We start from the raw sequence: 14,347 nt of genomic DNA, 5'->3' as shown, positions 1-14,347 counted from the left end.
ATTTCTTACTCTGTGAGTAATGGTAAAAATGTTTTTAGAACTGCAGTTCTAGGAAATGCTCTAAATATTATTAGTGTGCAAAAGAATTTCCTGAAGTGCTTCTTAAAATGAAGATTTGGGGCTTCTGAGGGTGGTTGAAGCTTTCACACTTTGAGGAGAAATTGAAGCAGTAAGAATTGATTATGATGATGAAATGTATTGTGTGTTAGAATTTAAGTTGGAATACATTATGATTTTTTGGTTTATTATTTTAATAAATGCTATTAACATCTAGTTATTTTAGGATTCCTTTAGGGATTATTAAAGTAGATAGGAGATTATGTGTTTTTAAAATCTTTAGTATACTTTTTTTCCATTTCAGGTGTGAGTGATGTAGACTATAGTCTCTATCCAGACAGACAACTACAGGGCCAATGGTTGCGTTCTTACCTTGAAGCATACAAAGAATTTAAGGGCTTTGGGACTGAAGTTACTGAAAAGGAGGTGGAAGTACTCTTTATTCAGGTCAATCAGTTTGCATTGGTAAGTTTAAATATAAACAATGAGAGATTTTTTTTTTGGTAAGATTCTTAATATACTTTTAAAAAGCTTTTAAATTTTCATCATCTTCTAAAAGTTTCCCTTTTTGAGTTCTGAACATTTTTGTTCAAATAAGGACAAAACACTGTTGTTTATAGTCCCTCTGTTGTAATGCTTTTGAGAATAGAGATTTTGTTTCATTCACTGATGTATCCCTAACCTCTAGAATAATAGTGCCTACCCACATGGTAAGTGCCTAATAATTATTTAATGAATGGATTCTAGTTAGAGTTAAGGTTAATTGTGAGACAGTTCTTTATATTATATCTATTCGCTTTCTTTATGTTACAAAAAACATATAATCAAAAACAGATTTATGGGAAATGAGATTTTCCACAGTATGTTTAATCATCACATTTTAAGATGTTAAAAGTAGATTGGAAGAGCCAGTAGAATTATGTTTTCATAACGTAACCAGTATTTTGTCTTCATCTTCTTTTGATGAGCAGTTATTTCTAGACCTAGCTTCTCTGTACTTTCAAGCACATTTGTTTTTTAAATAATAGTTCATTTAAATTACCTTTTGAGATTGATGTGATAAATTAGAATGAGCTTTCAGCTAAGGTGTTACACAAGTGAATACTAGGTTGAAGTTATTTTAACTACTTATTTTTAGTTTTAATATAATTTGGTACAGTTGACATGGGGAATATTTGCTGTATTGTCTTTACAAATAGACCCTGTCGATGGCTCATGGGTTACTGTTTGCATTGTCTTAAGAGCGACATTTTCCCAGAGCCATTCAGAATACATCTCAGGTAAGAGGGTGTGCTGAAACTTGACTCCTCTTCTGTTCTGGTATCTACTTTCAGTAGAAGTGTTGACTAAATTAATGGCATGCTCTCCAGCTGGTACTAGGATGCCTGCTGCTTCTAAATATTCTATTTAAGGATGATCTTAAAGTAGGGAATGTAGGGTTTTCATTCTCACAAGGTCATTTAATGAACTTGAGAATCACTGTAATACTTCTGTTTAGCCAATTTCTATATTAACATGAGGAATATTATTGCTATAATTTATTTTTTTATGTACCCATTAACATAAATTGTTCCTAATGCATTAGTTTATTAATTTCCACAAAAAGTCCACATAGCTTATAAATTCTCAAACAGCACCACTGCTGACTATTAAGAGAGCTAACTGAGGTTCCCTTATAAACTTCTGATGATAAAAATTTAGTAGCTTTGGGGGCGCCTGGGTGGCCCAGTGGGTTAAAGCCTCTGCTTTTGGCTCAGGTCATGATCCAGGGTCCTGGGATCGAGCCCTGTATCAGGCTCTCTGCTCCGTGGAGAGCCTGCTTCCTCCTCTCTCTCCCTGCCTGCCTCTCTTGCCCACTTGTAATCTCTGTCTGTCAAATAAATAAATAAAATCTTTTTTAAAAAAAATTAGCAGCTTTGGGTACTGTAGTTGTTATTTATACATGGTATTGAAAAATAATTACTTCTGGTTTGATTATCAAGTTTTTTATACATATCCATTAATCAGATATCTACTAATAATTATTACTTTGGGTCATATAGATTGGAGGCTTAAAAGAAGAAGAAAACAGTGCATCTCTTCAATGTATTAATAATTTGGAAGGGCAAATAATTTGTACAAAATACTTCTTTTCGGTAACATTTAACACCCATCACTATTTTAAATATCTTAGCAGATTAGAATTCGAAGGAAATTTATTTAACTTGATTTAAAAAAAAAACACTATTTAACCTGATTTTTAAAAAAAGAATATATGAGGGTGCCTGGGTGGCTCCGTGGGTTAAGCCTTTGCCTTCGGCTCAGTTCATGAACTCAGGGTCCTGGAATCGAGGCCCGCATCAGGCTCTCTGCTCAGCAGGGAGCCTGCTTCCCCTCTCTGTCTCTGCCTGCCTCTCTGCCTACTTGTGGCCCCTCTCTCTGTGAAATAAATAAATAAAATCTTAAAAAAAAATATATATATGAAATGTACAGCAAACATTTCACGAAACGTCATATGTTCAGTAGATCTTACAGAAAAAGAATTAGAGGGTGGTTAATGAGATATAAAACTTCAATACTTTTTAAATAATACTTCTCATTTAGCATGTCAGTTTACACAATCTTTAGTTTTATATAATCATTATATAGTAAGTTTATTATGCTCTGAGATTCTCATACCATTTTCCAGTTTTTCCTCATTAAGAAACCATTGAGAACCAGTTCTGAAGCCAACTTTGGTTTGAGTTCCATTTTCTAGTTTAAATTGTGCTGGAGTCCTCTCTCTTTTGAGGTGGGTTACTTTCTTGGGTCAGGGGCTCTTTTTCATCTTCAGAATAGAAACAATATAGCAGAATTTAGATGAATGCTCACATTTGGCTTCATCAGCCCCTCTTACTGAGATTACTAATTCTCCTGAGATTTGATGTATCTGCCTTTCTTTTTCAAGATTGTTTTTGTAGGTTTTTGTTTTGTTTTTTTGTTTGTTTTTTTAAAGATTTTATTTATTTATTTGACAGGCAGAGAGCACATGTAGGCAGAGAGGCAGGCAGAGAGAGAGGAGGAAGCAGGCTCCCTGCTGAGCAGAGAGCCCAAGGCGGGGCTGGATCCCAGAACCCTGGGATCATGACCCGAGCCGAAGGCAGAGGCTTTAACCCACTGAGCCACCCAGGCGCCCCTATTTTTTTTGTTTTTTAAGCTAGCCAGTGTACGTAATTCTCTTAACCAACTCTTAATTTCATCCCACCATCATTTAGTAAATGTCTGTCACATTCTCAGGTGTTTGAATGAGTAAATAATTGGGAAGGTGGGGGAAATAAAAGCAAACCCTCAATCTTTTTTCTTTTTCATCTTTCATGCATTCCTCCTCATACCACTGCTGTCTTGTCTTCTCCCATCATTATTTAAAAAAAAAAACAAAAAAACAAAGTTCATGTCAGGGTTACCAGTAATGACATAATTACTAAGTCCAGTTTAAACTTTGTCTTTTTTTTTTTTTAAACTTAATCTTAACTTGCTCTGCCCATATCATTTAACAGTACCATTGATGTTTACAGTTTTCTCTTTCATTACTTTTTGTGATAACTATTCTTCCTTGGTTCTTCTCATTTGTGTTTTTCTGCTCAGTTTCCTTCCCTGACTCTTCCTTGTCTTCCTCTTCTCCCGATCCTCTTATAATACTGGTGTTCTCTGGTGTCCTGAATTTGGGCTCCTCTCCCCTCTCCTTTCACTTCATGTACTTTCATTGGGTAATCTAATTATTACTTGGCCTTTTTTTTTTTTTAGATTTTTAAAATTCATTAGAGAGAGCTGGCACGAGTGAGGGCAGGAGCAGGGGTACGGTCATTGGGAGAGAGAGAAGCATATTCCCCCCTGAGCAGGGAGCCTAACTTGGGGTTGATCCCAGGACCTTGGGATCATGACCTGAGTCAAGGGTAGATGCTTAACCAGCTGAGCCACTCAGGCACCCCCAATTCCATGACTTTTGTTGTCCTTTCTGTTAATGAGCCTAAGTTGAATTTCTTTCCTATGTCAGTCTCCCAGTCAGTATCTATCTGTCTCTGTCTGGTGTTCCTTTAGTAATTGAGTGGAGTATGTCCAGTCTTGAATTTTACTTCATGCACCTTGTCCTCTGTCCCATTATTTATTCTTTATTCCATCTTGATGTAATTAAAATACCATCTGAATTCTGTTTTCTGAAACCAGGGAAGAAGGAATTTTCTTTTATGTCTTTTGTTCCTCTTCATTCTCATATTTTTTTCTATTTCCAAGTTTTGTTACTCCCAGTTCCTAAAATTCTCTCAATTCTAACCCTTTCTCCTTAGTTGTATAACCTTCAATTAAGCTCTTAATCTCTCACCTGTGTTAGCCTTTGCTGGTCTCTTTGCCTCCAGGATTTTTTCGGTCTGTATTTCATCCTGTACACTTAAAAAGTTACTTCTTAATAACTAGATCTAATTCATGAATCTAATTGTATCACTTTCAGTCTTTATGGTCCCCTGTGACCTTCAGAGTGAAATCCAAATGATAATGTTCTTCAAATTCTTATTTCCCATTTTCTACCTCCCATTTCTGCTCTAGCAGAGTCATGTTGTTTTCTGTACACTCCATGTTTGAAGCCTGTATCCTTTTTTATAGTTATTTCTTCCTACCTAGAATGCCCTTTCCCTGCATCCTTTAGCAAGTTCTTCTTGGTCCATTTGGACATGTCTTAAATACTGTTTCCTCTTTTGGGACTCTTCCTTCCTTGATGACTTGTCACGAAGACAGCATATATTTTACATATTATATAATATAATATTATATATTAATTTAATAATAATATATTATTATATAATATAATTTATATTATATTATTTATAATATTTATATAATTATTTATGTATTATATAATATACATATATTATAAAACTGATTTGATAAGTGGGGAAAAGAGGTTTTTTTAAAGGTTTTATTTATTTTTAGAGAAAGAGTACGTGTGTGTGTTCACATGCATGTACACACACACATGCACACAGAGGCAGGGAAAGGTGTAGAGAGGGAGAGGGAGAGAATCCCAGGTAGACTCCACCCCTAGTGAGCATGAAACCCAGTGCAGGGCTCCATCCCATGACCCCGAGATCATGACCTGAGCCAAATGGGATGCTCAACCGACTGAGCCACACAGGTGCCCTTGAAAATGGCTGATCAAATGTTTGTTTATTGCCAAAGACTTCATGTTTCACTGATTATTTACTGTAACTAGTATAAAATGGCAAATAAGGTATTTGCACTATAAAATCAACTGGGGTATACATACAGGTTTTTAAAGCTATTCAGAGTCTTTAGACACATTGTTTTTAGACTTTGGAAATTTTAGAATTTGGATAATTTCTAAGTTTTTAGGGATTTTTAGGAAAGGATACATTTTAGTTATTTTTTCATCATAAAAATCCTTGAATTTTTCTTTGCTGCAGAGATGAGTAGCCTAGAAATGGAAATGCCCTTTGATAGACTTAAATATCTGTAATTTCCAAATCTGAAGGAAATAGGTAAATCACACAACATTATTACATTATTTTATTTGGACTTAAATATTCTCTTTGGGGAGTACAAATAAATAACGGACTGTTTTCCTGCATTTCTTTTGCATCCATTTAAGACTGTCATGTTACAGAAATTTTTCATTTTTCACCCTATAAAAGGTGTTATCTGCCAAAATGAGATTTTTGTGAAGTTTTATACATAATCCTCCTCTAGTGTAGAATCACTTATTTATATGAATGAATGTTGCTTGAGATGGTGGGAAGAGCTGGTTTGATACTATTTTTAGGTGTAGAATTTCCCACTTTCAGTCTTTTCTACTTACAGAACTAGCCCAATAGGAAGAGATTACAGTAGCATCCACAGAAGATTTTTGTATCACTTAAAGTATGTCTACGTGATTTAGACTAGTGGATCTCAAACTTTTTGGTTTCAGGATTCCCCCTTTAGACGTCCCGATTTTTTTGAAGACCTCTATGAGCTTTTGTTTATTTAGGTTAGTTATCAAAATTTATCATATTGAAAGTTAAAACAAATTGAAAATATTTATTAAATAAATATTTTTTAAAATAATAAACTTAGAAGCATGCCTGAGTGGCACAGCCTGTTAAGCATTTGACTTTTGGTTTTGGCTCAGGTTCTGATCTCAGGATTGTAGAATTGAGCCCTGCATTTGGGCTCTACGCTCAGCATGAAGTCTACTTGAGATACTCTCTTCCTCTCCCTTTACCCCTCCCTGCTTCTTTCCCCCCGAAAGAAATGAGTTTAAAAAAAAAATTGCATTTTAAGTGAAAAATAACTGTTTTCCAAAACAAAAAACAGAAGAATGGCATTATTTAGACTTTTGCAAAGCTCTGTAACATCTGGCTTAATAAAAGCTAGATTCTTAGATCTACTTTTAAGATTTCATCTGTTGCAACATACTGGTTTGGTTAAAGTATATAAAGAAAGTTCTGTTTCACATATGTGTTGTTGGAAGAGATGAATATTTTGGCTTTTCAGATAATTGTGGATATTCTTTTTGATACTTCACCAAAACTCAGCAAGTAATCATTTCTTAAAGGTTAGTTGTAATGTGCAGTCTGAAAACATCAGTTAACTTTTTGTACTTCAGTACATTATAAACCATTGCTTTATATATGCTTCCAATGGCTCTTTTATTTATTTTATTTTATTTTTTTTTAAGATTTTATTTATTTACTTGAGAGAGAGAGAATATTAGAGAGAGTATGAGAGGAGAGAGGTCAGCGGGAGAAGCAGATTCCCTGCTGAGCAGGGAGCCAGATGTGGGACTTGATCCTGGGACTCCAGGATCATGACCTGAGCCAAAGGCAGTTGCTTAACCAACTGAGCCACCCAGGCGCCCCTCCAATGGCTCTTTTAGCAGTGTGTGATTTTGTAATTAGTAAGCATTATTTGGAAAATATGGATTTGAGTTGTATAGATCTTACAAATGTTGATACATCTCCTTATGTGATATAAAAATATCACATCCATTGATATCACAATTAGTATCATTAGAAAAAGTTTTAAGTACTGTATTGAGAAGCCGTGAAACTCACAGAGTCAAATATAGGTTTTCCAAAGTTCTAATTTTAGGTTAAATACTTGAAGACCTTGATTGGCAACAGCTACTGTCAATTAGTTTCATTGAAATGACAAATTCTCTGAGAAATATCTGCCAAATGCCCAAGTCTAATAACTAGTTCGAATATCAGTTATTCTTTCAAGTAAAAATGATGTTCCATTAAACAGTGGAGCAAGTTCAGCTCATAACTCAGTTATAAATGTTTTTCCTTGAAAGAATCTTCCTCCTTTGGGTAGAAATATAATAAAATTAATAGTTTCAATGGCTTCATAAAAGACATTTTTTAGTGAGACTGGCCTTTTATTTACTGTGTGTTGTGATGATGTGTGTGTGTGTTTGTGTGTGTGTATGTTTGGTGCCACTGCCTTGACATACTGTATGGTACCATTAGCTTCATCCACCATTGCTTTTAAAACATCGGTGCAGATGTTAAAATAGAAAGGCAAGTAACACATTAATAATACTAAAAAAATTAGTTTTGGGCCTCAGGAATTTCCCATGGTTGAGAACCACTGTTCTATACTTTAAAAAGAAGGAATGTTCATTTTTTCTCATAATTCACTTCTCAATACCTGAGACTTCCTCAGGTAGAGAGAAGACCATTTTTGAAAATTTTTATTATTTTTATCATTTTTATTTTATATAATATTAATTAGCATTTTATTGAATGTTTGTTACATACTGAATATAAAGACTAGGTTCCAGTGTGTGTTTTTTCCACACCACCAAGTAGTTCTCCAATTCTCAGACATGACTGTGTGTCCTCCAATTCTGTGTAAGTGTCAGATCCCACAGGTTAAGGATTCAGACTCAACAAGACCACTATCTTCCTTTTCAGATGCCAGTCTCAAGTCTCACTTGTTCTTACCCTTCTTACCCACTGGCTATAAAGTGGAGGTTTCCAAAACTTCCTCTGTGGGTGGAAATAATTTGCTAGAGTGGCTCACAGAACTCAGGCATTTAATTATGTTTTATCAGTTTATCATAAAGGATGCAGAAGAACAGTCAGATGAAGACGTAATTAGGGCGAGGACCAGAAGGGTTCTAAGCACAGGAACTTCTGTTCTCCAAGAGCTTAGGGTGTAACCACCCTCTAGCTTGTAGATGTGTTCTGGTTCACTGGGCCTGGAAGCTCTCTGAACCCCTTCCTTTTGGGTTATATGGAGACTTAATTACCTAGGCAAGATTGATTAAAACATTGGCCATTGAAAGACTGAACTCAGTCTCACTTCTCCCCTCCCTGAAGGTGGTGAGATGGTAGGGCTGGAAGATCATCTCTCTTATCACATGGTTGGTTCCCCTGGCAACCAGTCTTCCTCTGGAGGGGGTTTCCAAAAGTCACCTCATTAACATAAACAGGTGTAGTTGAAAGGGGCTTGTTATGAATAACAAGATATTTCCTTTCACTTTTATTGCTCTGGAACTGTTCTAGAAACTTAAGATACAAGATCAAATATTATAACAGAAATATGTTCCCATTGCTCTTAATATGAAATTCTAAGGATTTGGGGAACTATGAGCCAGAAACAGTAGTTGAAGACCAATACATAATTCTTATTATTATAAAGCATAGTATCATTTCTTCATTTTATAGATGGGGAAACAGAGGTATAGGTGGGTTAATTAAATTGCCCAAAGCCATTCAGCTAGTAATTTTTGCAGTTTGACTCCAGAGCTCAGCTTTTTTTTTTTTTCTTAAGTTAACCTTTAGGCTTCATGTGCGTGTACTTTCTGTTTACTCTTTACTGCATCGTTTATTCTTTTCTATATCTGTATTTGATGGGAAGTTATATATCCTGATAGTGGTTTTTTGGGGAAGTTAAACACAAAGCGCATTATTAATTTTTAAATAGATATTTTTACAACATACTTTAAAGAGCTCTTTAGAGGGTAAAAATTTATATCTATCCATCTACCTATCTATAATTTCCATTAATCATTAAAACAATCCTGTGTGGAATACAGAATGGCTAATAATTAGTTTCTCATATTTTTAAAGTGATGATTTGGTCCTTAAAAATTTGTGACTTATTCAAAGTTGAAAAAGGAGTTAGTGGCAGGACCTGGACTTGAACCTCCACAGTTCTCAATTCAAATTAAGAATCCTTTCTCATACACCTTGATATTTCGTCTGTCAAATTGGGTTGTTTGGTTGTTTTAATACTAAGATCACAGCTGTGGAGCAATTTTCTTCTTAGATGCCTTTGTTGTTACTATAGGGAATTTAGCTGAAATAAAACCCTTAAGACTTTTTTTTCTAGTTGGAATATTTCTAGTTGGAGTAGGCTGCTTTGAGGGAAGTGAAGTTTTATTAATTATTATCAGAATCTTAAAATATTTTCATGTTTAACTGGAAATAGATTGTACAGCACACACACAAGTAGTTATTTTACAGCTCCTACACATTCATCTGTTTTTCTCTTAAAGTATTAAGACGCATTTTTCTCTGATATAAGTAAAATCATGTTACTTTATGTCATGGTTGGTTATGCAGAATTGTTGGGCTAATAAAAATTGTTTTCAGATGTTTGTCATGTCTAGAACATTTTTCATATTTAAATATGAAATTACATATTTAAATATTTAAATAATTTTTGTTTTTGAGATTTGGATTTCCCTTTTTGTTTTTATTTTTATGTCAAAAAACAAAGTCTTTTGGTAATTATGTATTTTATAGGAAAGCCTGTTAGCAATTATAATCAATATCTATTAGGGCTTATGCTGAACTCTGTCTTCACAAAACAGTTACAGGAATTGGGCTCTGCATTTTTTGTTTTTTGTTTTTTTTAAAGATTTTATTTATTTATTTGACAGAGATCACAAGTAGGCAGAGAGAGGAGGAAGCAGGCTCCCTGCTGAGCAGAGAGCCTGGATCCCAGGACCCAGGGATCATGCCCAAACTGAAGACAGAGGCTTTAACCCACTGAGCCACCCAGGCGCCCCTGGGCTCTGTGTTTTAAGCAGTTATAATACAGTCTAACCTCTTTTGGTGTGGACAGAAGTGATCTGTCGCCATCTAGGTTACTGTACACTTCAGTATTACCTGTATTTTAAGTATTTTATGTAAAAAAAGCATCAAGACAGTATTCTGCATTGAGTTGATAAAAAAGGGAAACATTATTTGATAATTGTTTTATAGAGAAGTGTATTATAATTCTTGATTTTCCTTTTCTCCTTTTTAGGCTTCTCATTTCTTTTGGGGATTGTGGGCTTTGATTCAAGCCAAATACTCCACCATTGATTTTGATTTCCTTGGGTAAGTTTAATTGTGCTGTATGTATTACATTTGTCTCTACTTTTTTTTTTTTTTGTACACAAAGGACTCATAGAGTACACCGTAGTTATTATTCTCAGTCAAATGTTATAAGGGTTGCATACATTTAAATAATTGGTCTGCAAGGAAATCTGGTATAATCTGTTAAATACTGTATTAGAAAAGTGTCCAGTAGATGGTGCAATAAACTAAAAATACATCCTTTGAAAAATCCTAAAACTTTAAAAAAAAAAAAAATCAGCTTAGAAGGGTGAGTGGAAAATGAAGGAAGCATTAAGTTTTTCATTTTTTTATTAATTCTGTTGTTATTCTTTTCTCACTAGGTATGCAATTGTTCGTTTTAACCAGTACTTTAAAATGAAGCCTGAAGTTACTGCATTAAAAGTGCCTGAGTAAAGAAGAGATTTGATTATTCTCAAGTGGCTGAACAATGCTTGTGTATCTTTTCTTAAGAAATTTTGAAAAGCCAATGTTTGTTAAAATTCTGTTGTTTAATTTGGTTATCTTGCTTTACAAATTATGCCTCTAAACAACCAATCTATTTTTTAAATAGACTGAATGATGTCAAGAAGTATACCTACTGCTATAAGTATGTGGTGGATTAGAAGTTTGTTAAATCTGCAAAAAGGTATAAATATGTCAGTTTAATCCTTTCTTTGATAATTTAATCTATGTTATATGTGAATTATTTATTATAAATTTAACATAATTCTGTGACTGCTTTTATCTGTTTCATCTGTTGGTTGAGTGTAAGCAATGAAAATGTTCCAGAGAAAAATTTTTTTAAAGTTTTAATTTAGGAATTTTAATTTTAGCAAACAATCTAGGTGTTCATTGTAACCTTTTTATCTTGATACACTATAAGAAATATGAATCATTCACTCTTAAAATGCCAGATACTGGTATAGATAACTTAGGGTGGTAATAGAAAAATATCTGTGTATGAGGGTAAATTACATTTACTGTCTACTTTTAGTGGTACATCTTTTTGAATCGAATATTGGAAAGTGTTTTTCTTGGGGGGGAATATATCTTAAAATTAAATTATCCTTGCATACATAGTCTGACAGTATAAATATTAGTATTTACCTATAATCCTGGAATAGATATGATTTTATGTTACCAAAATCTGCATTAAATAATGTTTTCACATACTAAATACAGTCATTTAAGTTACTAGTTTGTTCTTAAAATTTGATAATACCACATTTTTTTTTTACCAAAAATTTTACTTACTGAAATATTCTTTGTTTCTGTCTGTTTAGCTAGTAGAACAAATGCTAATTTCTGAAACAAAGATAGAATGGTTATCATATTTGGGAACAAGAAAATAGCATTTAGATAGATTCTTTTTTACCTTTCCAGATTCATTCCTTAACACTTTGTTTCATGTTTCAGTTTGGCTCCATGTCTTTAGAATGATAGCAAATGATTACGTGATATATGTAGCTTCAGAGAAATAAATTAAAAGCAGTTAAAAGAAATAACATTTAGGACATTGATCTAATACACTTAAAATCTAACAAAATGTGAATTAAACAGAAATATTCATGGTAGGAGGTCTTCTGTTTTAGTTTCTCTTGGTTTTGTTTTTATTTTTTTCTTTGGGAGTAGGAGGGTAGCAATTACTATATGGAAGGAAGTTAGATCTTTGCAATCAGTAGTCTTCAAGTTTTGAAGACTGATGGTTTGTGGAGTTGAGCAGTCATGGTTAACTTAGAAAATGAGTCTGATAGGCTTTGCACTTTGGTCACATAAGTGCCCATGTACAAAGTTGACTTAATGAATTTGCATATTCAGAATATGCAATTACAAATATATCCTCTGAGAAATCTTCTGGGGAGTTTGATGTATTATTCCAAATGACTTATATTCTCAGATAAGTGCTTTAAAATACTTGGATTATCTCAAGATGTTTAAAGCTAATAAAGTAAGTAGAAACACTTGAAGGCCATTTTAAATGGTAAATTCTAGTTACATAAATAGAATCTTAAAATCTGCTTGTTTCTATAACAGTGTTAGACTAAAATTTGTTTTCTACCTCCCCAATGTTAAAATGTTCACTTCTGTTTTTATAAACCATATTACTATAGGATCAGTAGAATTTTACCTAATTGACTAAATGAATGGAACCAATTAATTGATAGCTTTTTACATAATGTTAGAGTGAGCTGAAGAATGTTTTTGGTGGAATTTTCATCTGCAATTGGAAGATTTTCTTAGGACAATGAATAATATATTAAAAAACCCTTGATTTTTTTTTTTTTTTTTTAATTTCTGACTTCTTAAAGTGCAACAATATATATCTTGGAGAACTGTGGGAGGAGAGATCAGTTTTCTACCTTATTCCATATTCTTCCAACTATCTTGAGTAGAGATTCACTGAGCCTTTGCTGGTAGACTGTGCATAGCTGCTAGCTGTGATACTCTTGTTTTTCAGAGAGATTCATATAGAACTGAATGTAAAGGGGAATAGAGGCTTTCACTTTAGCCCTGGGAGTATGCAGTGGAAGTTGGAAACAAAATGAGACATATAAGATATTTTCCCCACTCTTGGCTAGATATTGGGTGTCATGATGCTACCACATCCTGTACAGGTCTTTGGTATCATGCTGCAGACTAATAAGTGGGTTCAAAATTGCTTTTCTTTTTATCCACCATTTAAAGGATTCTAAAGGAAAAACATCCCTCTAAAATTTGTCCTTTGGCTTGCTGAGATGTCTTTTGCTTTTTTATGTTACGCTAAGGAACTTGAATGCCTTACCTAATAACTCAGCTGGTAGTAAGTTCATTTTGTAAATATGAAAATGGTTGTTAGAGAAGTGGCATTCATGTATACTCATTGTTGTCAGTCAATAGACCATAGTGGCCTGGATGCTTTAACAAGCAAAATTCCACATTTTTTCCTTTTGTTCCTTACGTACTTATATGATCTTACCTGACCAGTAATATTTTATTTTTCCCCTCTTGACCCCATGCTACCACCTGATTTTCTGGAAATCAGAGAGATATGGTAGTGAATCATACTGTTCACATGGTCATTTGAGATCAACATGAGCACAAAACTCAGCTAGGTCTGCCTGGAATGTATATAAAACAGTGTAAATAAAGATTGTAAACTAGTGTGAATTGTATCTTGCATATGAGATTGTGTATTGTTTTGCGTTCTCTTTTGTAGATTTTTTTTTTTCCTTTTTTTGGTAAGGAAATGATTCAGCTCTTTGGTTTTAGACTGGAAATAGCCAAAAGTTCTGGCTGCATAGTGGGATAACAAGGGGAACTGGAAAAATAGGGTTTATCAGTTTTTGTTAATGTCAGTACTTATTTATTTAGCCTCTCAGTGCCTAATATGACTTTTCTTCATTCTTTAGTTGGCCATTAGTTTTTGTGAGATTAGATTCTTATGAGCAGTAAATTGATAAACTAACTGCTAGAGCTACTTTTTTGAGTCATGATTCTAAGCTAAAGCAAATTAAAAATATAATGTGATGATTGCAGACTGAAGTATTATCCTTTCCTATTTTCAAGGTTGTTAACCTTTTTCTACAAAAAAAAAAAAACCTTGAAATTTTGTACAACTCTGTGTGAATCAAAACCCCATATATATGAGATATGATAATAGCTCTTGGTTCAACTTTAAGATTATCTCATTTGGCTTCTCTAAATATAAAGTTGTTCATTAGGGGATTGTAAAAGACAAAAAAGATGTAAGTCATGACTAATCTTTTAACGACTGCTATTTTCATCTTTGCTGAACTACAAATATTTGTTTTAGCTTATAAATATGTTACTAAGCTTCCAGATTTAAAGGAAAAAAGTTTCCCCAAGCATTCTCAATTAAAAAATTAAAAACCTTCACTTTAAAAATTATATAGATTTTTATTTTTTATATTATATGAAGATTTCTGTATCATTACATTTCTGTATCA

At 33.5% G+C, this 14,347-nt stretch overlaps 1 protein-coding gene across 2 annotated transcripts in view; it reads left to right on the top strand.

The window, feature by feature from the left end:
- ETNK1 (ethanolamine kinase 1) overlaps positions 1-13,973 on the top strand; it is a 63,750-nt gene extending 49,777 nt beyond the window's left edge. The window contains exons 6-9 of one of the 2 annotated variants that reach the window (XM_032855273.1): positions 362-522; positions 10,327-10,400; positions 10,742-10,856; positions 11,817-13,973. In XM_032855273.1, coding sequence (XP_032711164.1) covers positions 362-522; positions 10,327-10,400; positions 10,742-10,814 — 308 coding nt within the window. In that variant the 3' untranslated portion in view covers positions 10,815-10,856; positions 11,817-13,973. Of the gene's footprint in view, positions 1-361; positions 523-10,326; positions 10,401-10,741 lie in introns of both variants that reach the window. The other variant, XM_032855274.1, reaches the window with a different exon arrangement.
- Positions 13,974-14,347: the final 374 nt, after the last annotated feature.

Source organism: Lontra canadensis, unplaced genomic scaffold (genome assembly GCF_010015895.1).
Source record: "Lontra canadensis isolate GAN:19392208 unplaced genomic scaffold, GSC_riverotter_1.0 scaffold9, whole genome shotgun sequence".
NCBI classification, from domain to species: Eukaryota; Metazoa; Chordata; class Mammalia; order Carnivora; family Mustelidae; genus Lontra; species Lontra canadensis.
Note: the sequence above shows the minus strand (reverse complement) of the source record. Positions and strands in the feature narration are given on the sequence as shown.